The sequence below is a fragment of the Chlorocebus sabaeus genome, chromosome 11, assembly GCF_047675955.1.
Source record: "Chlorocebus sabaeus isolate Y175 chromosome 11, mChlSab1.0.hap1, whole genome shotgun sequence".
NCBI lineage: Eukaryota > Metazoa > Chordata > Mammalia > Primates > Cercopithecidae > Chlorocebus > Chlorocebus sabaeus.
In genome coordinates, this window is record NC_132914.1 from 49003887 (window position 1) to 49027840 (window position 23954).

Below are 23954 nucleotides of genomic sequence, written 5' to 3' on the forward strand. Positions count from 1 at the left end.
TTTTTATTAATTTTTTTAGAGACAGGGTCTTGCTCTGTCACCCAGGCTGCAGTGCAGCGGCATGATCATAGCTCACTGCACCCTCAAACTCCTGTGCTCAAGTGATCCTCCTGCTTCAGCCTCCTGAGTAGCTAGGAGTACAGGTATGCACTACCGTGCCTGGCTAATCTTTATTTTCTTTTAATCTTTTTTTTTGTGGAGATGAGATTTCACTATGCTGCCCAGACTGGTCTCAAACTCCTGGTCTCAAGTGATTCTCCTGCCTCAGCCTCCCAAAATATTGGGATTATAGGCATGAGCCACCATGTCTGGCCCTGAAATATTTAGTAAAAAGCAAAATAAATTATATAGGAGCATAGTATAAACAACAAACATCATCATGCACATGCACATAGGGACAGGTCAGGATTCTGGACTGGAGATGAAGATTTTGAATACGTTCACACATGGGACAAATGAAGCAAAAGAGTCTTGGATGGTGCTCACCTTGACAGTCCCTTCACCACAAAGACTTTATTGGAATGTTGCTTCTCCAGTTTGCTCATCACCTCGTAGAGATTGTGGTTCAGCTAGAACCAGTAAGAAAGAAGGGGATGCTAGCCAACTGGGAACCCGAGAGTGGCATATCCCTTCTCCCCTCCCCTTCAGACAGCTTCCCAAAATAAAACCTCCCCCTTTCAACTCTGATCTGAATTCCTCTTCATCTGTCTAGCATTAGAGTCCAGGGTCCTGTCCCACCACTCCCTCTTCCTTGTCTCTCTGTGTTCTAAGTTCTGCCTCTTCCATCGGACTGGCAGCTGTCTCAAGGCAGGGTCCATAACTGATGTCTGATTTGAGGTTCCAGCTTCTCACAGGTGATCCAGGGAATGAACACTCATTTTTAGGCCAGGCACGGTGGCTCACGCCTGTAATCCCAGCACTTTGGGAGGCCGAGGCGGGCGGATCACGAGGTCAGGAGATCGAGACCATCCTGGCTAACACAGTGAAACCCTGTCTCTACTAAAAATACAAAAAAATTAGCTGGGCGTGGTGGTGGGCACCTGTAGTCCCAGCTACTTGAGAAGCAGAGGCAGGAGAATGGCGTGAACCCGGGAAGCGGAGCTTGCAGTGAACCGAGATTGCGCCACTGCACTCCAGCCTGGGCACCAGAGCAAAACTCCATCTCAAAAAAAAAAAAAAAAAAACCTCATTTTTAATATTAACTAGGCAAATCACACGTTAGCCAAATAAACTACGGAGAGTGGTATGTGTAGCTGTGTGTGAATATAACTAATGTTGCAGTAGCAAAGATCTTGGAATCCCAGGACTAGAAAAGACTTCATAAATTACGTTATATGGCTGCCTGTCACTGAGAGGATTAGTCTTATTTAAGACTAACCACCTGAGAAACTGACTTGTCCTTAAACACTGCACTCTCCAGTCCCCAGCAACAACAGACAGAGATTTCACAATGGGGTTCCCCATTTTAATTGTTCCTTCCATAGGCCTAACCTCCTTTATTCATGCTAAAGCTCAAATTTGGATGCATTTACTCAGTTGTTAAGGGAGATGAAGTGTTTTAATACAGTTAAATATACAATCAAGTGCTCTTATTTCATCAGGAGATAGAAGTCAAAATCTGTGGTGCCAATATGCATATTTAAAGAAATTATGTAAGTCAAGGCTACCTTCATATTTACTACAAAACACACCCACGAGCCTCACTTGGCCAGACGCTTCTCACCTTGCTCATTTCCCTGTAGAAGACATCCCTCAAGTTGGAAATGTTTTGGAAGATGGTCACATAGCAGCCAATACGACTATTAGGAAGCAAAATAACAAACACACGGGTAAGGCATGAGAAAGGAGTTCTTTGTTTGAAATACAAGGTATGACCTTAAGCCAAAACCAGCCACTGAGGCTCCTAAAAGAAAGCATCCTACTGGGCATGGTGGCTCAAGCCTGTAATCCCAGCACTTTGGGTGGCCGAGGCAGGCGTATCACAAAGTCAGGAGATGGAGACCATCATGGCTAACATGCTAAAACCCCGCCTCTACTAAAAATACAAAAAAAAACAAAAAAAAATTAGCCAGGTGTGGTGGCACGTGCCTGTAGTCCCAGCTACTTGGGAAGCTAAGGCAGGAGAATCGCTTGAACCTGGGAGGCAGAGGTTGCAGTGAGCCGAGATCCCGCCACTGCACTCCAGCCTGGGAAATAGAGTGAGACTCCATTTAAAAAAAAAAAAGGCCACCCCACATCCCACACTCAGGATGTTCTGGGATCTGGATTCATCAGAGCTAGGCCAGGAACACACCTGATTCTTAGGAGCAGGAAGGCCAGGGGAGACAATATCAGTTCAGGTTGACACCAAAGTTTAACAGTTTCATGGAGTTATCTGATTTGGGCTCTTGAAGAGCTGCGCAGACATGAAAGGGGTTTGAATAATTTTTTAAAGGGCTATATAAATATAAGGCCACCTAATTATAATTATTACAGTAAGTAAGTATTCTTTCCCATTATGCAATACAGGACAACTTCTACGCCTGTATGTACATTAATGGAATTCTCCTGTAAGTGAATCAAGGAAATATACTTTTAAAGAAACCATATTAAATTTCATTTCTAGGCCAGGCACCATGGCTCATGCCTGTAATCCCAGCACTCTGGGAGGCTGAGGCAGGTGGATCACTTGAGGTCAGGAGTTTGAGACCAGCCTGTCCAACAGGGTGAAACCTGTCAAAAAATACAAAAATGGCCAGGCACGGTGGCTCACACCTGTAATTCCAGCACTTTGGGAGGCCAAGGTGGGCGGATCACAAGGTCAGGAGATTGAGACCATCCTGGCCAACATAGTGAAACCCCATCTCTACTAAAATACAAAAAATCAGCTGGACTTGGTGGCACGTGCCTGTAGTCCCAGCTACTCGGGAGGCTGAGGCAGGAGAATTGCTTGAACCTGGGAGGTGGAGGTTGCAGTGAGCCGAGATTGTGCCACTGCACTCCAGCCTGGCAACAGAGCGAGACTCTGTCTCAAAATAAAACAAACACAAAAATTAGTCAGGTGTGGTGGCACATGCCTGTAGTCCCAGCTACTCAGGAAGCTGAGGTGGGAGAATTGCTTGAACCTGGGAGGCATAGGTTACAGTGAGCCATACTCCAGCCTGGGTGACAGAGTCAGACCCTGTCTCAAAATAAATAAATAAAATAAAATAAAAAATGAAATTTCAATTTTATTTTAATTAGGAGTCACAAAATGTCTGAATACATGTATTCATTACAAAGGCTCCATCCTATGTACACCAATAAGTGACAATATAAAATATTCTGACCACAGTTCTATTATGCCTATCTTGTACAATAAAAAGAAAAAAGGATACAAATGGAGTTTCTGCTCAGATTTCTCTTTAAATGTGGAAAATTTGGCCAGGCATGGTGGCTCATGCCTGTAATCCGAGAACTTTGGGAGGCCAAGGCAGGGGGATCACTTGAAGTCAGGGGTTCGAGATCAGCCTGGGCAACATGGTGAAACCCCATCTCTACTAAAAATACAAAAAAAAAAAAATTCAGTCAGGCATGTTGGCACAAGCCTGTAATCCCAGGTACTTGTGTGGCTGAGGCACAAAAATCACTTGAACTAGGGAGGTGGAGGTTGCACTGAGCTGAGATTGAGTGTTACTGCACTCCAGCCTGTGTGACAGAGTGAGACCCTGTCTCAAAAAAAGGGGGGCAGTGTGGGAATTTAAATCGAAAACACTTTTATCTACTTACTCTCAAGGCACACAAGGTGCCTTTGCTTCACACAAGCAATTTCAGTCATTACCTATTATAAAGAATAGGCAGCTCCTCTAGTAGTTCTTGGTTCAGATCTTCAAACACAGTCTGGGCTTTGTTGAACTCTTCCTCTGCCTAGGTGGTAAAAGAGACAAGGCAATCTCCCTCTATTCTGAACCCAGTACTACAGCATGCCCCCTTCATTCTCTGCATTCTTTTAGGCACTAGGCTTACTAGGAGCCATCCCTCTTCTTCCCCTGAGCATGCCCTCCCCAGCCTCAAGACTGACTATCCTTACAGCATCAGTGTCAGAAGAAACAGATTTCCTTCAGGACACTGGATGCTGAATTTATAATTTCCTATACCCACGTTGGCCCAGCCACCTGCCACCACCATGGGGAGAAGGAGAACAGGAAGAATTTACCAGTTTTTGTTGTTGTTTTTGCTTTACCTTGGCAGTCTTGGCCTCATCTTTCTTCTTGGCATTCTGCACTGCCTCCAGGTGATGTCGGGTACTGTCATAGTCCACGAGTTTCCGACCCCGCTTGGCAATTCTCTCCTGACCCAGCGTAATGAGAAAGGGTGTGGATATCACTTTTTAGTGGCCAGGATGTTGGTAACAGAATACCAAACAGAGAGCAAGGTTCTTGGATCCTACTATCAAATTTCACTTTAGTTGTTTTTTGGTTTTGATTTTTTTGAGACAGGGTCTTGCTCTGTTGCCCAGGCTGGAGTGCAGTGATGCAATCTCAGCTCACTGCAACCTCTGCCTCCCAGATTCAAGCAATTTTTGTGCTTCGGCCTCCCAAGTAACTGGAATTATAGGCGTGTGCACCAAGCCCGGCTAATTTTTGTATTTTTAGTAGAGATGGGGTTTCGCCATGTTGGCCAGACTGGTCTCGAACTCCTGGGCTCATGTGATATGCCCACCTCGGCCTCTCAAGGTGCTGGGATTACAGGTATGAGCCACTGCACCCAGCCCCAATTTCACTTTCTAATAGGGTTTGGTGCCCATGGGGTCTCCCTCAGTATCTGGGAAGAATGGGGGATTCTCAGAGGGAGATAGAGTCCTACAGAGCATGTGGAAATCTGTATTAATTATATATAGTATATATATATAAAATAAAATACATATATATATATTTCCACCTTCACCTCCCCCTGTATTAAATTTTAATATTTCCTATGAACCCATTATAAATTGCTTCAGTCTCCAGGAGAAATGGCCTGGAGAATCACATGAAAGTGAAAGTCTGGATTTTTCGGAATGAGTCCCAAATCTGCCATTCATTAGCCTGTGGCCAGTGGCAAGGCACATCTCTTTTGGAGCCTCAGTAGCCCCATCTCCCCTTAAACGACTGCTATTTGAAAGATCGAATGCTGAATACAAAGTGCTCTGAAAGCTCTAAAACACAATAAAAGCTATAAATTACTATGACCACTGAAAGTCTACTCAGCCTTATCTAAACTATAAATTATACCAGTGAGAAGCAGACTATGTCATTGAACCGTTTCATTCTCTCAGTCACAGAATTTGAAAAGATCTTAGCAATTATCTGGTCCAACTTCCCATACAATACATGAGGCTTCTCTATAACATCCAAGATAAGAAGTAGTTTGACTGCTGTTTGCACAAAGAACAGACAACTCACTATCTTTGAATCTATTTCATTTCATTTTTGGAAAGCTTTAACTATTAGGAACTTAAATCAGCCTCCCTCTAACTTCTTCCTCTGAATCAGCACAGTGCCTCATAGAGTAGGTGTTTAACAAATACTAGAGCTGGGCAGTGGCTATAATCCCAGCATTTTGGGGGCCCGAGGTGGGCGGATCACCTGACGTCAGGAGTTTGAGACAAGCCTGGCCAACACAGAGAAACCCTATCTCTACTAAAAATACAAAAACTAGCTAGGCATGGTGACGCATGCCTGTAATCCCAGCTACTTGGGACGCTGAGGCTGGAGAATCGCTAGAACCCAGGAGGTGGAGGTTGCAGTGAGCCAAGACCACGCCACTGCACTCCACCCTGGGCAACAGAGCAAGACTCCATCTCAGAAAAAACAAAAACAGGCCGGGCGTGGTGGCTCAAGCCTGTAATCCCAGCACTTTGGGAGGCCGAGACGGGCGGATCACGAGGTCAGGAGATCGAGACCATCCTGGCTAACACGGTGAAACCCCGTCTCTACTAAAAAATACAAAAAAAAAACTAGCCGAGCGAGGTGGCGGTCGCCTGTAGTCCCAGCTACATGGGAGGCTGAGGCAGGAGAATGGCGTGAACCCGGGAGGCGGAGCTTGCAGTGAGCTGAGATCCGGCCACTGCACTCCAGCCTGGGCGACAGAGCGAGACTCCGTCTCAAAAAAAAACAAAAACAAAAACAAAAAACAAAAAACAAAAACAAAAACAAAAACAAAACTAGCTGAATGAATAGATGAATTCTAATTCTGCTTTCTGGAACAGTTTAGAATAGGTGGAATTCCTCTTTTACCTAACAGACTTTCAAGTATTTGAAGATAACTATTTGATTGTCCCATGTTTCCTCTTCTGTACAATAAACATCTTTAGTGCCATCAGCTGTTTCTCACAGCTAAAGGGGATGCCTCTAACTTGGATCTAATTCGAAATCAGCCCAAATATAGCTCACTGAAATCTAAGTTTATTTTATTTATTTACTTATTTTGAGACACCAGCCTCTGTCACCCAGGCTGGAGCGCAGTGGCATGATCTCGGCTCACTGCAACCTTTCCCTCCCTGGCTCAAGTGATCCTTCACCTCAGTCTCCTAGGGTGGCTGGAACTACAGACACACACCACCACACCGACAAATTTTTTTGTATTTTTTGTAGAGATGGGGTTTTGCCATGTTGCCTAGGCTGGTCCTGAACTCCTGGGCTCAAGTGATTCTCCTGCCTCAGCCTCCCAAAGTACTGGGACTACAGGTGTGAGCCACTGTACCCAGCCTTGAGATCTAAGTTTAAACATAAACTTCACACTACTTCCGACCTTATATCCTAACCTCTTGTCTAACCCTCAACCTTAATCTTTCTCCTAACTTACCCAAACTTCATTCTTAATTGAGCTCTAATTCTACTTATAATGCTTAACCCAATATGTTCTCTAACCAGGATGGATCATCCACAAGCTAACCTTGATTCTGTACATCGAGTACCTTAATTTCGCTGAACTGGGCAACGTAGTTTTCCATGGTCCTCACAGCCTGGTCAGCCAGTTTCTCCTCGTAGTCTTCCCAAAGGAGATCATTATTCTGTGGGATAGAGGCAGAGGCTGGTGAAGGCTCCACTTCCCAACAACAACTGCCTACCAGGGAAATACCCAAATTCTCCCTGCAAAAGCCTTCTTTTTTGTAGCACTGTATTTAGAATACCACGGTGGATTCCGGGGAATAGTCAGAGGAAGAAAAGAAACAGCCCCTACCCCAAGGAACTGCTCTATGGGAGTCTGAACATACATTCAGAGATTACGAACAGGGCACAAGGTTAAAGTCTTGGACTCCAGAGCTTATATGGGAAAGTTTAAGAGTGTATAACTGCATGAACTTTGTTTTAAAAAACAACTCATCTTTAGGAGGTAAAACTTCCCATAATGTTTTAAAGAGGGGAAGAGAGTCAAAATTAGAGGAATCCACAGATTAGGGAAAACTTGTTTTTACCTTAACAGTTGTAGCTTCTTCCTACCACCCAGTGACTGAGGCTATACAAATGCACAGTGTGAACTGGCTCCTTTGTTTTCCTATTTTCTTGGATAGAGAAGCTAAGCTGAGGTTGAGATGCAAACAGGAATAAGTGCCAACAAGTTGTAAAACCCAGGCCACTCTTACCCCTACGATGGTCTTCAGCTCCTCATGACCGTCCCACTCGCTGTTGTAGATCTCCTGCAGGGTTTCTGACACTCTTTTTGAACTTTCATGCATCACTGAAAGGAGAGAATTCAGTCCCACCATCACGTTTCCCCAACAGTATTTGGTGTAATCACATGGGTGACAAATCAGTGGTTCCAATTCAGAAGGACAAACTCAGAAGGTTTAGGTTATGTAAGTGAGGAAAGCTGGATGGGGCTGAAAGGAAAAGTCACTGTTCCTCAGCCCACAAAGTTCCAGGAGTCAAGAGTAGACAAATGATAAAATGACAAAAACCTGGGGGTATGGCTGATGTTTTCCACCCCCAAACCTCTTAGTAGCTGTATAAATGCCCTCTGGATTCTCCCATGCTGCAATGCCCACCTTTGACTGCACTAAGGAAGTTCTTCAGGTCCTTGTACAGCTTGTAGCCTTCTGCCTGAAAGAGAAAAGTACATTTGGTGACTAAAGAGATTCATGTTTCAAAAGATGCTCCAGAGGTCAAAGTCGAAAAGTTGGTTAAAAGCAGAAATCACACCTGGAATTTCTTCAAATATTCACAATTGTTATAAGTTAGCCTTAACTTTCTTTACCAACATGTTGTAGGTGGTCTCTTTTGTGTTAGTTTTTAAGATAGGGGCTTGCTAAAGCTCCCATTACACTGGCGTCTTCCTTCCAGTGAACAAGAGCCTATACCCAAGTTCCTCTTTTGAAATGTAAGTGTTCTCCCTGTGACACTATGCGATTCTCTGGCTTGCACCCTCCTCTCTGGGTAAAGTGCTACCATTTTCTGCAGACACCAGGCCTTCTTCTTTCTCTGAACCCCCACACAGACATTCCTCTCCCCCCCGATATCCTTCTCTGCCTTGCCTCACTTTACCCTTCCCTTCCATCAGTCACCTGCTTTATGCTACTCCAAGTAGCCTCATCATTGCTTCTCCTGTTCCACCCCGAATGTCTTCATCTATAGCTCTATCTATCCCTGCTTCCATCTTTGCTCCTATGTCTGAAATCTCATTTTTTTAGCCTAGGAATCCCAAGTTCAGACAAGGGCTCCTCCTCCCTCTAAAAAAGGAAAAGAAGGTATCTTTTAGACTTGGAAGTTCAAATCTCAATCTGATAGATGAACTGGTTTTGTTATTACTCCGACAAATGTTCATTTAGCCTCTGCTTCTCAAATACTTCCAGGAACTGGAAACTAACATCTTGCCTGAGACAGTATCACTTGATTTTAAACGAGTTCTGTTAAAACTTTTTCTGGCTGGGCGTAGTAGTTCACCCTTATAATCCCAGCACTTTGGGAGGCCAAGGCTGGTGGATTACTTGAGGTCAGGAGTTAGAGACCAACCAGGTCAAAATGGTGAAACTCTGTCTTTAGTAAAAATACAAAATATTAGCCGGGCGTGATGGCGCACACCTGTAGTCCCAGCTACGCAGGAGGCTGAGGTAGGAGGATCGCTTGAACCTGGGAGGCAAAGATTGCAGTGAGCTGAGATCGGATCGCGTCACCTGGGTGACAGAGCAAAACTCCGTCTCAAAACAAACAAACCAACTTTTTCCTATGAGTCTTGGGTTGGCCTTCTGTACCCATAGAGTAGATCTAATTTCTCTTCTACACATGCTTGAAGACAACTTGCATGTGCCCTTGACCAAGTCTTTCTCATAGATTTCCTCAGTTGTTCCTTATGGTGTTTAGACCCTCTTCCCATTTTGGTCTCCTTCCTATGTGTAAACTCATTTTGAAGAGTTGGTTGGGAATTTAAGGCCAGACATCTGACATTCTGGAACCTGACTTCAGGACTGTGGACTGTAGGGATGGACTGAGAGGTGCAGCCCACTTTAAGGGTCCTCTATGGAGCCAGCCTACAGATCAGAGCAGACCAGTTCAGGGGATGTTGTACTTGAAAGCCAAGTTGCATTATTCAGTACACCATAAAATACTTGTGAATTTGTTCATTTGTTATTTGCTGTATTAATTACTTGACAGGCTATTGATGATACCAAAAGTATAAAAAATTATGGGGATGGGCACAGTGGCTCACGCCTGTAATCCCAGCACTTTGGGAGGCCAAGGCAGGTGGATCACCTGAGGTCAGGAGTTTGAGACCAGCCTGAACAACATGGTGAAACCCCATCTCTACTAAACACAAAAAATTAGCAGGGTGTGGTGGCAGGCGCCTGTAATCCCAGCTGCTTGGCAGGTTTAGGCAGGAGAATCACTTGAACCTGGGAGGCAGAGGTGGCAGTGAGCCAAGATTGTGCCATTGCCCTCCACTATGGTCAACAAGAACAAAACTCCATCTCAAAAAAAAATAAAAATAAAAAATTATGGGAGAGGCCAGGCGTGGTGGCTCACACTTGTAATCCCAGCACTTCGGGATGCCAAGGCAGGCGGATCACAAGGTCAGGAGTTCAAGACCAGCCTGACCGACATGGTAAAACCCTGTTTCTACTAAAAATACAAAAATTAGCCAGGCACGGTGGCATGCACCTGTAATCCCAGCTACTCAGGAGGCTGAGGCAGGGGAATCACTTGAACCCAGGAGGCAGAGGTTGCAGTGAGCCGAGATTGCACCACTGTACTCCAGCCTGGACAACAGAGCAAGACTCCACCTCAAAAAAAAAAATTATGAGAAAAAAATGAAAATTCAGAAAATTCTATCTAGTGACAAAATTTTTCCTGTGGAAATCTTTGCGGGAAAAGTCACTATTTACTTAATTTTAGCAGCAGAAAATTTAGGTCTACTTGGTTAAATCAAATAAAACTGGACTAGTTATTTTCATCAATTTTCTCGCCTCCAGAGCTCACTGTTCTTTTTTTTTTTTTTTTTTTTTTTTTGAGACAGAGTCTCACTCTGTCACCCAGGTTGGAGTGCAGTGGCGCAATCCTGGCTCACTGCAACCTCTGCCCCCTGGGTTCAGGCGATAATTCTCCTGCCTCAGCCTCCCGAGTAGCTGGGACTATAGGTGTGTGCTACCACACACGGCTAATTTTTTGTATTTTTAGTAGAGACAGGGTTTCACTGTGTTAGCCAGATGGTCTCGATCTCCTGACCACATGATCCGCCTACCTCGGCCTCCCAAAGTGCTGGAATTACAGGTGTGAGCCACTGTGCTGGGCCTCACAGTTCACTTCTAAGCTAGTCCAAACTTTTGACCAAACATCAGATCAAAAGTCCCTCTCAAGGGGCTGAATGTCAGTTTGAAGAGACATGAGGACACAGTCCTAAAGGAGTGAAAGGCACTGTCAAAGAGGTATGGAACTGTGATTGTGTGCTGTGTTAGAGCAAATAAGGATTAAGAGAACATCATATAAACAATCAAGGAAGTAGGCCAGATGAGGTGGCTCCAATCTGTAATCCTAGCATTTTGGGAGGCTGAGGCGGGCGGATCACTTGAGGTCAGGAGTTCGAGACCAGTCTGGCCATCACGGTGAAAGTCCGTCTCTACTAAAGATACAAAAATTAGCCAGGTGTGGTGGTACATGCCTGTAATCTCAGCTACTTGGGAGGCTTAGGCAGCAGAATCGCTTGAACCATGAAGGTGGAGGCTGCAGTGAGCTGCAATTGCGGCACTGGACTCCAGCCTGGGCAACAGAGCACACACTGTCTAAAAAACAAAACCAATCAAGGAAGTGTCAGATGCTACAGAGACGTTAGAATGCAGGAAGAATTGGTAAAATTAACTGGATTTGGTAATGGCTCACTGGTGACCTTGAGAAAGCACTTTCAATAGCATAATGGAGACAGATTCAGTCAGTTAACAAAATTCAGAAACACTCAGCATCTACCAGAAAGGATATATCTCACTTCCTCCTTGCTTTTCATGTACAGAAAAAAGCTTAGATAGCCTAACATGTTAAACGTACACAACATCGTTTAAACTTGAATAAGGGAGGAGGTAGAAGTTTGAGAATTTTGAAAAGGTGATAATCAAGATTTTAAAGAGCCTTGAAAAAGTTTTGGGGATTATAAAAATGAACAAGGCTTGGCTGGGCGCAGTGGTGCACGCCTGTAATCTTAGCACTTTGGGAGGCCGAGATGGGCAGATCACGAGGTCAAGAGATTGAGACCATCCTGGCCAACATGGTGAAATCCTGTCTCTACTAAAAATACAAAAATTAGCTGCGCATGGTGGCACATGCCTGTAATCCCAGCTACTTGGGAGGTTGAGGCAGGAGAATTGCTTGAACCCGGGAGGTGGAAGTTACAGTGAGCCAAGATTGCGCCACTGCACTCCAGCCTTGATGACAGAGTGAGACTCCGTCTCAAAAAAAAAAAAAAAAAAAAATCAAGACTTTTAAATTCTTTCTTGAAGGATAAAAAAGGACTCAATTTTTTACTTCACCATGAAAATTTTATTTCAAAAATAAATATAATAAAGTAATAAAAACCGGTAAATTACCTTGCACAGCCCGGGCGCTGCGGCTCACACCTATAATCCCACCAGTTTGGGAGGCCGGGGCGGGTAGATCACCTGAGGTTAGGAGTTCGAAACCAGCCTGGCCAACATGGTGAAACCCTGTCTATACTAAAAATACAAAAATTATCTGGATATGGTAGCATACGTCTGTAATCCCAGCTACTTGGGAGGCTGAGGCAGGAGAATCGCTTGAACCTGGGGGCACAGAGGTTACAGCGAGCTGGGATTACATCACTGCACTCCAGCCTGGACAATAAGAGCAAAACTCCGTCTCAAAAAAAAAAAAAAAAGGCTGGGCGCGGTGGCTCAAGCCTGTGATCCCAGCACTTTGGGAGGCCAAGACGGGCGGAACACGAGGTCAGGAGATCGAGACCATCCTGGCTAACACGGTGAAACCCCGTCTCTACTAAAAAATACAAAAAAAACAAAAACTAGCCGGGCGAGGTGGTGGGCATCTGTGGTCCCAGCTACTCGGGAGGCTGAGGCAGGAGAATGGCGTAAACCCGGGAGGCAGAGCTTGCAGTGAGCTGAGATCTGGCCACTGTACTCCAGCCTGGGCGACAGAGCGAGACTCCGTCTCAAAAAAAAAAAAAAAAAAAAATTACCTTGCACAATTTCTACAAATACAATTCCTAATTTTTTCCCATTAGTTATCATATGATCTGAAAAATCAGATCAGTAATCAAGGTTACCGTGCATAAATGCACAGTGTTCAAAACTAGGGAGTACTCTATCACAGCCCAGAAAATGAATGCCTTCTGCTTTCCACTGCAGCTCACAAAAGCCCAGTTCCATTTCTGTGTTTTAGGATCAAGCCTTTTAGTTACAAAGTTCTCCTTTATGCTCTTGCTCTTTCTTTTGAGAAGATGAAGTATGAGTGTGAGAGAGAGTAAGTGTGTGTGTGTGTGTGGTAGTGGTGTGCAGTGGGGGAGGAGGGAGAAGACAGGTCAGCAACAGGTATCATTTTCTTTCTCTGACCTATCTGTCCTCCCCTGGAATATCTCCAGGCTGAATAATCCCAACATCTTTCTCCTTTCCTGACAGACGTGACTCTCATAGTCTTGGGTTCTCGCTTGTCTGGGAGTCAAGAAACTTGGCTCTACCACCAACTAGCAAGTTACTCCACTTCTCTGCCTTCCATTTCTTCAACTATAAATGCAGGGTAAGGCCAGTTCTAGCTCTAAATCTTATGATTTTATCACTTCTGCTCTCTGAATCCTTGCCAAATTCTTGGCATTGCCATAAAGAGTCTGAGTCAGTCCTTCCCACCCATTATACAAACAGGCCCAACCCTCAGTTAATGAACCACTCACACCAGAAGCTTGTCCTGAGCAGTCAGGTGGACAGAGCTAGGTCTTAAGAGACTGGGGTACTGAGGATGGAGAAGGTTCTTGTCCTGGGGTTCCCGATTTTCTGGAGAAAAACAGACTCAAACACTCAGCAAAAAAAGTGTAAACAGCATGCCCAAGTGTTGAAGTGATCAAGTATTGAAAGTGCTTGGTTTAATGTAGATTCAGGAGGTAAAGATGAAGCTAGATTATTAATTTGATTTTAAAGGTAATGAATTGGAAACAGCTGTCACTACTAGAAATAACAGGTTAAAGTGTTGCTTGAGGAAAATAATCATTCCTATGTAATACACTCTGAAGAGAAGGAAAAGGGAGAAGCAAGTAGAGCCTCAAATAAAAATTACCTATAGAAGAAATGTGATCAGAGCTGGGTGCAGTGGTTCACACCTGTAATCCCAGCACTTTGGGAGGCTGAGGCGGGTGGATCACTTGAGGTCAGGAGTTCAAGACCAGCCTGGCCAATATGGTGAAACCCCATCTCTACTAAAAATACAAAAATTAGCCAGGCATGGTGGCGCACACCTGTAATCCCAGCTACTCAGGAAGCTGAGGCAGGACAATCGCTTGAACCCGGGAGGCAGGGGTTGTAGTGAGCTGAGATCATGCCACTGCACTCCAGCCTGGGCGACAGAGCAAGATTCCATCTCAAAAACAAAACAAACAAACAAAAACAAAACAAAACAAAAAAGAAATGTGATCAGGAATGTGGGCAAGTGGCAACACTTTGAAATTAGGCTAGGAAGTTTGGTATTGGTAGGCTAAGCTATTAATAAAAAGTTTACCTGCAAGCTAACTGTGGGTGAGGGCACATGACCAACCAGTTCAACTTCTGGAACACTCCACTCACACCTGTAATCCCAGCACTCAAGGAGTCACAAGCAGGAGGATTGCTTGAGCCTAGGAGTTTGAAACCAGCCTGGGCAACATAGTGAGACCTCGTCTTCACAAAAAGAAAAAAAAAATCCTTGACCTTGTCCTTTTTCCTCCTGTGTGTCTTTGCCACCCCAGGTCCTCAGGTCAGACATGACTGTATTGTCACTGTCTTCCTCCTTAAACTAAGAGACTTGAGGGCAGGCAGGTTGTCTCATTCGTGTTGAAGTCCCAGCACCAAACACAGTTCCTGGCACTCAGTAGGTGCTCATAAAATGTTTGTTAAATGAATTTACCAAAAAGAGAATTTCAAAAGCATATTCAATCAGCACTTATTATAGGTGTATCATTCTCTCAATCAAGAAGTTTTTCCTTATTTATTTTTTTTTATAGAGACAAGGTCTCGCTATGTTGCCAAGGCTGCTCTTGAACCCCTAGCCCTTCCGCCTCAGCCTCCCAAAATGTTGGAATGACAGGCATGAGCCACTGCACCCAGCTTGAAGCTTTTCCTTATTCCCAACCTAACTCCATTTCATTTCTTATTTTCCCCCTTAAGTGATGTTTAAATGGTGGGCTTCCACAGGGAATTCTGAGGGGACTGTCCCATCGGATCTTGTTCTTCCTGATGGTCCTGCTTCATCTCTTACCTTTTCTACCTACACATCTGCTCTTAGAGAGAGGACAGAGGGACAGAATGGACCAAGAATCAGAAACCTTCCACATTGGGTGTCAACTTACTGATTTTTCTTCTATTCATCCTGGAGTTGGAAATAGAACAGTAAGAAGAGTTGAGAAGAGGCCCAGGGAGGCCTCCTAGTGAGGCATAGTGAAAAAAACTGAGTTTACATCTAAATCCTAGCCCTGCAACTTATATGCTGTTACTTTACTATTAACATCACACAAAAAAGGAGACAATCAGACTTTATGTGCCTCTTGATGGAAGAATACAATAACACCTATTAAGTATTCTTGCCATCAAAACAAAAACCTGAATCTCATCAAGCCTCTAAGTCTATAAGCCATTTATAGAAAATATAGAAGACATAGGAACATATTAGACAGTATCATGGGAATTCAATCAGCAAAATACAGACTGTAGGAAACTGCAGGACAAACAACCTAGTATCATTAACAAATAAGCTACAAGAAGGGAGGGATTAGAATATACATTAAGAGATATAACCTTAAATCTAAGAAACTTAAAACATGTCAGTGAGTTGCTGATTTAAATAAACCATAACAAAGTGAGACAGGGCTGGAGTGCAGTGGTGCAAACAAAGCTCACTGTAGCCTCGACCTCTGAGACTCAGGCAATCCTCTTGCCTTAGCCTCCCAAGTAGCTGAGAATACAGGAGCACACCACCATGCCAGGCTAATTTTTGTATTTTTGTATTTTTTGTAGAGATGGGGTTTTGTCATGTTGTCCAGGCTGGTCGAAAACTTCTGAGCTCAGCACTTTGGCCTCCCAAAGTGCTGGCATTATAGGTGTGAGCCACCATGTTCAGCCTATTATTAATTTTTAAATTCATTTCTTTCTCTTTTCTTGATGTGGGAGCTGCTTTTTTTTTTTTTTTTTTTTTTTCGAGACAGGGTCTTGCTCTATTGCTTAGGCTGGAGTGCAGTAGCACAATCACAGCTCACTGCTCAGTAGCTGGGACCACAGACCTGCACCACCATGCCCAGCTGATTTTTCTTATTTTTCGCAGAGTGAAGGTCTCCTGTGTTGCCGAGTTTGTCTCAAAATCCTAGTCTCAGCAATCCTCCCACCTCAGCCTCCCACTGGGAGGTGTGAGCCACTGTACCCAACCATGTACTCTCTGATTTGTTGTAATGAGTACATATTTATTTATACTTACTTGTTTATTCATTTTTGAGACCAGGTCTTGCTCTGCTGCCTAGGTTGGCATGCAGTGGTATGATCACAGCTCAACGCAGCCTGGAATTCCTGGGGTCAAGCGATCCTCCTACCTCAGCCTCCCAGGTGGCTGGGACTACAAGCATGTGCTACCACACCTGGCTAAGTTTTGTATTTTTTTGTAGAGATAGGATCTTGCTATGTTGCCCAGGCTGGTCTTAAATTCTCAGGCTCAATTGATTCTCCTGCTTTGGCCTCCCAAAGTGCTGGTATTACAGGCATGAGCCACCATGCCCGGCCAAGTAAATGTTGTATACAAAAATATTTTGAGGTGTGATAATGGTATTGTGGTTACATTTTAAAAGAGTTCTATTTTTAGAGATTGATAATGAATTTTTTTTTTCTTTTTGAGACAGAGTATCACTCTGTTGCCCAGGCTGGAGTGCAGTGGTGCTATCTCAGCTCACTGCAACTTCTACCTCCCAGGTTCAAGTGATTCTGCTTTAGCCTCCCAAGTAGCTGGGATTACAGGCATGTGCCACCACGCCCAGCTAATTTTTGTAGTTTTAGTAGAGATGGGGTTTTACCATGTTGGCCAGGCTGGTCTCGAACTCCTGACCTCAGGCGATCTGCACGCCTTGACCTCCCAAAGTGCTGGGATTACTGAAATTTTTATAGATGTGTAAATGTTGTTGGAATCAAAATGGAGTCATTAGTGTTAAAAAAAAAAAAGTCTGATAATATAGCCAGGGGAGGCTATGAAGACAGTGTTCTCATGCTTATATGCCTGGTAAGAATTATCACAAAAGACCCTATGAAAACCACAACCTTGCACAAAGGCCATCACAACCTTATACAAAAAATATTTCCGCAAGGACTTCTGCTCGGTAACTGCCTGTTCAACCTTGGACTGATGACACCCTTATTATTGATCTTTGTAGCTAACGATAATTATTTTCAAACAATCATTTAATCCTTCTCATTTTTTCCTTTGAAAACATTTGTCTTCCTTTACCTCCCTGAATACCTCATAGTTTACTATGGTACACATATTCCCACATAAATATCTTTTTCTCTTAGACAGCCTCCCTCTGTTCGTTACTTAGGTTGACGAATGAAATGATATACCTGGAATTTGTTTCATAATAATCAAGGATAGGAGAAAGTGAGTAGGGACACAGTGAAACATGATTGCCCATGAGTGGATAAATTATGGAAGCTGAGTGATGAGTACACGTGAATTCATCATACAAGTTTACCTGCCTTTGCACATATTTGAAATATTACATTTAAAAAAAGTTTATCAGATCTAAGATGGTAAACCAACAACAAGTTTAAAAGCAAGATTCCCAGGCCCTACTCCCAGAGACCTTGCATTTAAAAATATTTCCCAAATGATTCTGATATACACTCAGCTACCGAATTAGATGATAGCTAATAACCCATTAATATAATTTAAAAAATTATTTTCTATATAATTCAACTAACTTGACATTTGTATAGTAAAGAATTTGTGGGCCAGGTGCAGCGGCTCATGCCTGTAATCCCAGCACTTTGGGAGGCCTAGGTGGGTGGATCATGAGGTCAGGAGTTCGAGACCAGCCTGACCAACATGCTAAAACCCCATCTCTACTAAAAATACAAAAATTAGCCAGGCGTGGTGGCGCGCGTCTGCAATCCCAGCTACTCAGGAGGCTGAGGCAGGAGAATTGCTTGAACTTGGGAGGCAGAGGTTGCAGTGAGCTGAGATCGCACCATCGCACTCCACCCTGGGCAACAGAGCAAGACTCCATCTCAAAAAAAAAAAAAATAAAATAAATAAATAAATAAATAACATTTCTCTGTTCCCCAAAATGACAGTCAGCAGCAAGAAAAAAGATAAATTCCTTTATTTTTAACTCTACTTTTTTTTTTTTTTGAGATGGAGTTTTACTCTTGTCACCCAGGCTGGAGTACAATGGCAAGATCTCTGTTCACTGCAACCTCTGCCTCCCGGGTTCAAGTGATTCTCCTGCCTCAGCCTGCCAAGTAGCTGGGATTACAGGTGCACACCACCATGCCCAGCTAATTTTTTGTATTTTTAGTAGAGACCGGGTTTCACCATATTGGCCAGGCTAGTCTCAAACTCCTGACCTCAGGTGATCCACCCACCTCGCCCTCCCAAAGTGTTGGGATTATAGGGGTGAGCCACTGTGCCCAGCTGGTAAATTCCTTTAGTTCACCGAGAAAGGATAAGCAGCAGATCACCCTGTAACCCTTAACCCTAGGGGGAGGGTGGTTTGGTGGGGATGTTTGCCAGTTTGTAGAACTTACTGTTCTTCTGCCACTCAGCCCTCTCCTTTCTTCTTCCAAGCTTCCCTCCCCTGCCCTCCAGATTACCTGTTGTTGGTAGAAGTTGTTAGCGCTTTGTTCAAATCGTTCATCTTTGGTTTCTACAGCTTTCCCCAATTTCTGCAGCACCTAGGGATATAAGTCAGAAAGGCCCTTAAGGTTATGGTCAAGTCTCTCTTACCTGTTGGCCTCATATGACCCTGGCTTCAGTCAAGAATCTCACAAATGACGGGCTGTGTTTGTTTGTTTATTTATTTATTTATGAGACGGAGTCTCACTCTGTTGCCCAGGCTGGAGTGCAGTGGCATGATCTCAGCTCACTGCAACCTCTGCCTCCCGGGTTCAAGCAATTCTCCTGCCTCAGCCTCCCGAGTAGCTGGGATTACGGGTATGTACCACCACGTCCAGCTAATTTTTGTATTTTTAGTAGAGACGGGGTTCACCATGTTGGCCAGGCTGGTCTCCAACTCCTGACCACAAATGATCCACCCGCCTTGGCCTCCCAAAGTGCTGGGATTACAGGCATGAGCCACCGCGCCTGGCCTTGAAGGGCTGTACTCTCACTGGACCAATAGAATTAGGAATGTAACAAACTGCTGAAAAAACAATCCTGTTTTGTTGTTCTTTTCAAATTAGGGGTAGCTCTAGGGGGTACATAGTAGTGAGCTACAGGGTATATATTAATATAAAGCTCAGAAAAAATAAGGTATATGTGGCCGGGTGTAGTGGCTCACACCTGTAATCCCAGCACTTCGGGAGGCCAAGGCAGGTGGATCATCTTAAGTCGGGAATTGGAGGCCAGGCTGACCAACATGGATAAACCCCATCTCTACTAAAAATACAAAATTAGCTGGGCATGGTGGTGCATGCCTGTAATCCCAGCTACTTGGGAGGCTGAGGCAGGAGAATCACTTGAACCTGGGAGGTGGAGGTTGCAGTGAGGCAAGATTGCGCCATTGTACTCCAGCCTGGACAACAAGAGCGAAACTGTGTCTCAAAAAAAAAAAAAAAAAGAAAGAAAGAAATAAGGTATATCTTTCTGAATGTCACTGTTATTATTATTATTATTTTATTTGAGACAGGGTCTTGCTCTGTTGCCCTGGCTATAGTACAGCAGTGCAATCACAACTTACTACACCCTCAACCTCTCTGGGCTCAACCAATCCTCCCACCTTGGCCTCCTCAGTAGCTGGGACCACATGCTCACACCACCACACCTCGCTAATTTTTAAAATTCTTCTGCAGAGACAGGGTCTCACTATGTTGCTCAGGCTGCCTGAACTCCTAGGCTCAAGTGATCCTGCTGCCTCAGCCTCCCAGCGTGCTGCAATTATAGGCATGAGCCACCAGGCTGGCTGGCATTGTTATTAATATTTAAAGTGGGTTTTTGAGAAGGAAGTAGGAGAGCATTATATTAAAACAAGCATTGATGAGAAAAATGTAAAAGTGCATGGCTTTTAAGTAAAATGTTAGCTTTGAAGACATTTTTTACTTGAGAGACTGTTTTCAACTATAGCCATAGGTTCCTCTAGATAGATGAGCTTAGAGAGGTTAGGCAGGGACATTTCTCTAATGGGGACTTTTGTGCAAAACTTTGAGAGGCCCTGATATAATGCATTTGAAACTCAGCTACACCTGAATGCTATCCATGTATATCGCCTCTCAACTAGAAAACCTGAGAGCCAAACCATCATACTGATGTCAGTGCGAATGCAAAAGACATGTGGATGAATAAGACCCAGTCTCTGTTCTAACAGGACACTCACTTATAAACAGGCAGTTACATGTAGTAAGAAAGCCCTGACTCTTCTGCCTATAACCCCCATCTTGGAAGGAGATACCATCATCCTGCCAAGCCCAAGTTAGAATCTCAAGAGTTGCCTTCAACTACTTTTTCATCCTTTTCATTAAATTGCTCACCATGTCCATCTCTAGAAACCATCCTATTCCCCTGGTCTCACTGCCACAGCCTTAGTCTAGGTCCTCACCGTTTATTACCTGGCCTGCTGCAATAGGTCTACCATGCTGCTGTTCCTTAAAATCTTCTAATGGTTCCCCATTCATCTGTTCAACAAATTTTTATTAAATGCCCAATATGGGCTGGGCACGGTGGCTCACGTGCCCAGCCTTGGGAGGCCGGGGCAGGCGGATCACTTGAGGTCAGGAATTCGAGACCAACCTGGCTAACAGCATAAAACCTTGTCTCTACTAAAAATACAAAACAAACAAACAAACAAACAAAAATTAGCCTGGAGTGGTGGCAGACACATGCAATTCCAGCTACTCGGGAGGCTGGGGCAGGAGAATCACTTGAGCCTAGGAGGCGCAGGTTGCAGTGAGCCAAGTTTGTGCCACTGCACTCCAGCCTGGGTGACAGAGGGAAACTGTCTCAAAAAAAAGAAAAAAAAAAACAAGTCCAATATGTATCTTGAAGTAATAGTTCAAATTCTAGCATGCATGCAGGTCCCAAGGATCGGACCCTGCATTAAGTCTCACCTCTCACAGTCCTCCTTTCTGCTGGTCTCCTTCCCTAACACTTTTTTAGTTTCCTGAATAACCCATACTGTTGCTTGTCATAGATGCTGGTCCCTCTTTCTAGAATGCCTTTCCCCACCTTGTCTGCCATGCAAGTATCTTACAAAACCCAGTTCGTACTCCGTATCTTTTGTGATACTTAACCACATCCACTTCATCCCATTGACCGATTATTCACTCCCTCTCAATTACTTGCAACTTCTGTATCTTGTATACAGTTCAATTATTGTTTTATTACTATTATATTACTATTATTTTGAGACAGAGTTTCACTCTTGTTGCCCAGGCTGGAGTGCAATGGCGCGATCTTGGCTCATCACAACCTCCGCCCCCTAGCTTCAAGCAATTCTTCTGCCTTAGCCTCCCGAGTAGCTGGGATTACAGGCACGCACCACCACGCCTGGCTAATTTTGTATTTTTAGTACAGATAGGGTTTCCCCATGTTGGTCAGACTGGTCTCAAACTCCCGACCTCAGGTGATCCGCCTCCTCGGCCTCCCAAAGTGCTGGTATCACAGGTGTGAGCCACCCTGCCCAGCCTGTTTTATTATTTCTATTTGTTTATTCTCCTAAACTATAGGCTCCTTAAGGTTTAGGTACTTGCTTTGCTCATTTAGATTTCTCAGTATCCAGGAATCAGATATGTGATAATTGTAACAGGAAGGAGAGTAAGACTGATATAGGACGGGATGAATGAGTGGAGCCTTGGAGTAGGATTTTGCTAGATTGAAATAGCGTATAGGGGCTGGGCGCAGCTGCTCACACCTGTAATTCCAATACTTTGGGAGGCCAAGGCAGGTGGATCACCTGCGGTCAGGAGTTTGAGACCAGCCTGACCAATATGGTGAAACCCCATCTATACTAAATACAAAAAAGATTAGCTGGGCGTGGTGGCGCATGCCTGCAATCCCAGCTACTTGGGAGGCTGAAGGCAGAATTGGTTAAACCTGGGAAGCAGAGGTTGCAGTGAGCCGAGATTACGCCATTGCACTCTAGCCTGGGCAACAGAGTGAAACTCTGTGTCAAAAATAACATAACATAACATAACATAACATAAAATAAAATGAAATAGAGTATAAAGGGTGGGAGTAGAAAGAGGATTCCAGTTAGAGACAACAGCATCAGCAAAATCATAGGAGCACACAGCTTCATGAGCCGGTTCAGCATGGCTGTTATGGGGAGTGGTGGGGAATGAAGCTAGAAAGGGAGACAGGAGTTTCATTATGAAGGGCTTTGAATGTCATGGAAGACTGCCCAGATCTGGGGAGTGTGGCAGGTTCTGTGGAGAGACTCTGATTCATATCTCCACTCCTTTTTTTTTTTTTGAGACAAGTCTTGCTCTGTCGCCCAGCCTGGAGTGCAGTGATGCTATCTCAGCTCACTGCAACCTCTGCCTCACCGGTTCAAGCGATTCTCCTGCCTCAGCCTCCCAAGTAGCTGGGATTACAGGCGCCCACCACCATGCCTGGTGAATTTTTGTATTTTTAGTAGAGACGGGGTTTCGCCATGTTGGCCAGGCTGGTCTTGAATTCCTCACCTCAGGTGATCTGCACATCTCAGCCTCCCAAAGTGCTGGAATTACAGGCGTGAGCCGTCCGCCTGCCAGTATCTCCATTCTTAATCTAGGGGGTGTGTCTCATTCCTGGAGCTCTTGCTGTAGTGGATAAGATCAAGCACTCTGGAGTTAGACAGATATGGTCTCCTATCTTGGCCTTTCTACTTACTGACTGTAAGTCTTCAGGTAAGTCATTAAACCTTTTGAGCCTCAGTTTACAGAACTCCCTTTCCCCATTAGATAATATTTATCTCCTGGAGTTGTTAGAAAGATTAAATATTTTGCATGTAAATTGCCTTCTCAGAGCTGCCCTACAAAGAGCACTCAAGAGGTACTCACTGTCATTCTGTTTAGTTTTGCTCCCTTGCCTGTAAATGCTTGTATTTTTGGTTTGGCCATATCTGTTTGGTTTGGCCATATCTGTTTGTGTCTGTCTCTAACTGCACCTCACTTGCCACCCAGCCCTGGATGTGCAGAGTCTGCCATCCTCCCTGGCTCCACCCTTCCCCGCTAACAAAACACTGTCCTCTACCAGAAAGTTGCAAAACCACCTTGTTTAGTGGTAAGTGCAGCTCTTAACTTCCTTTCTGCTACCCCTCCCTTCCTTTGCCCCTAATTTAGTTCTTCTTAGGTAGAGAGGATAGAAAAAACAGAAAAGAGAAAACTCAGTCTAAAGTCAGTGTAGGAGATGACTGGGGCAGACCAATCTCCCCAGTCCCCAAAAGGCTCAAGGCCAAAATACTTGGAGGGTGTGGGGTCAGGGGTGGAGGGTACTGAGAGAAACTTCCTCACCTTCAAACTCTGAAAGTGAAAAGGTGTTACCACCCTGAAACATACCCCCGTGCTCTGGGGCCAAAGTAATTTGTTGCCATAAGCAACAGGTACATGTTAGGGCACTTACACTATGTCATGGGTGTTCTTCCCAACGAAAGACCTTGAGGGAACAGGGTGGACAGATGCTAAACAGATGTTTGTTGAAACAATGAATAAATTCTACTTTTGGATCACTTCCTAATGAAAACCCATATAATGCTAATCCCTAAAATCCTGCTTTGAGAATTCTGTCCCAATTTACCTGACCTGGCAGCTAAATTAGAGTATAGATATTTAAGGAGAAAGAGCAAGAGCAAGGCAAGAAAGTAAATGTGGCAAAATGTTAACACTTGGTGAATCTGCATGAAAAATATTCCAATGTTTATTGATTATTTATAACTTTTCTGTAGATCAGGGTTGGGGTGGAAATAGAGCTTTAAAAAAATTACTACATATATCTTTGGTGGCTACAGTTCCTTACCATTGCCTCTCCGATAATCATTTATTATATTTTAGTTAATTCCCTTGATTGGGGTAATTTGCATAGGGCCTGGATATTTGATATTATAAAATTTTGCTAATATTTTCTCTTAGGTGCAGTAATTTTTTGTGGTTATGTAGG

At 44.1% G+C, this 23954-nt stretch overlaps 1 protein-coding gene across 2 annotated transcripts in view; it reads right to left on the reverse strand.

Moving 5' to 3' along the window:
• Nucleotides 1-23954, reverse strand: part of BIN2 (bridging integrator 2) — a 42311-nt gene that overhangs the window by 14011 nt on the left and 4346 nt on the right. For both annotated transcript variants that reach the window (XM_008003285.3, XM_008003286.3), the window contains exons 2-9: nucleotides 18479-18559; nucleotides 7988-8042; nucleotides 7586-7680; nucleotides 6917-7012; nucleotides 4202-4309; nucleotides 3800-3885; nucleotides 1724-1799; nucleotides 487-569 (exon numbers count right to left, since the gene is read on the reverse strand). In XM_008003285.3, the coding sequence (XP_008001476.3) occupies nucleotides 487-569; nucleotides 1724-1799; nucleotides 3800-3885; nucleotides 4202-4309; nucleotides 6917-7012; nucleotides 7586-7680; nucleotides 7988-8042; nucleotides 18479-18559 (680 nt within the window). The remainder of the gene's footprint in view (nucleotides 1-486; nucleotides 570-1723; nucleotides 1800-3799; nucleotides 3886-4201; nucleotides 4310-6916; nucleotides 7013-7585; nucleotides 7681-7987; nucleotides 8043-18478; nucleotides 18560-23954) is intronic.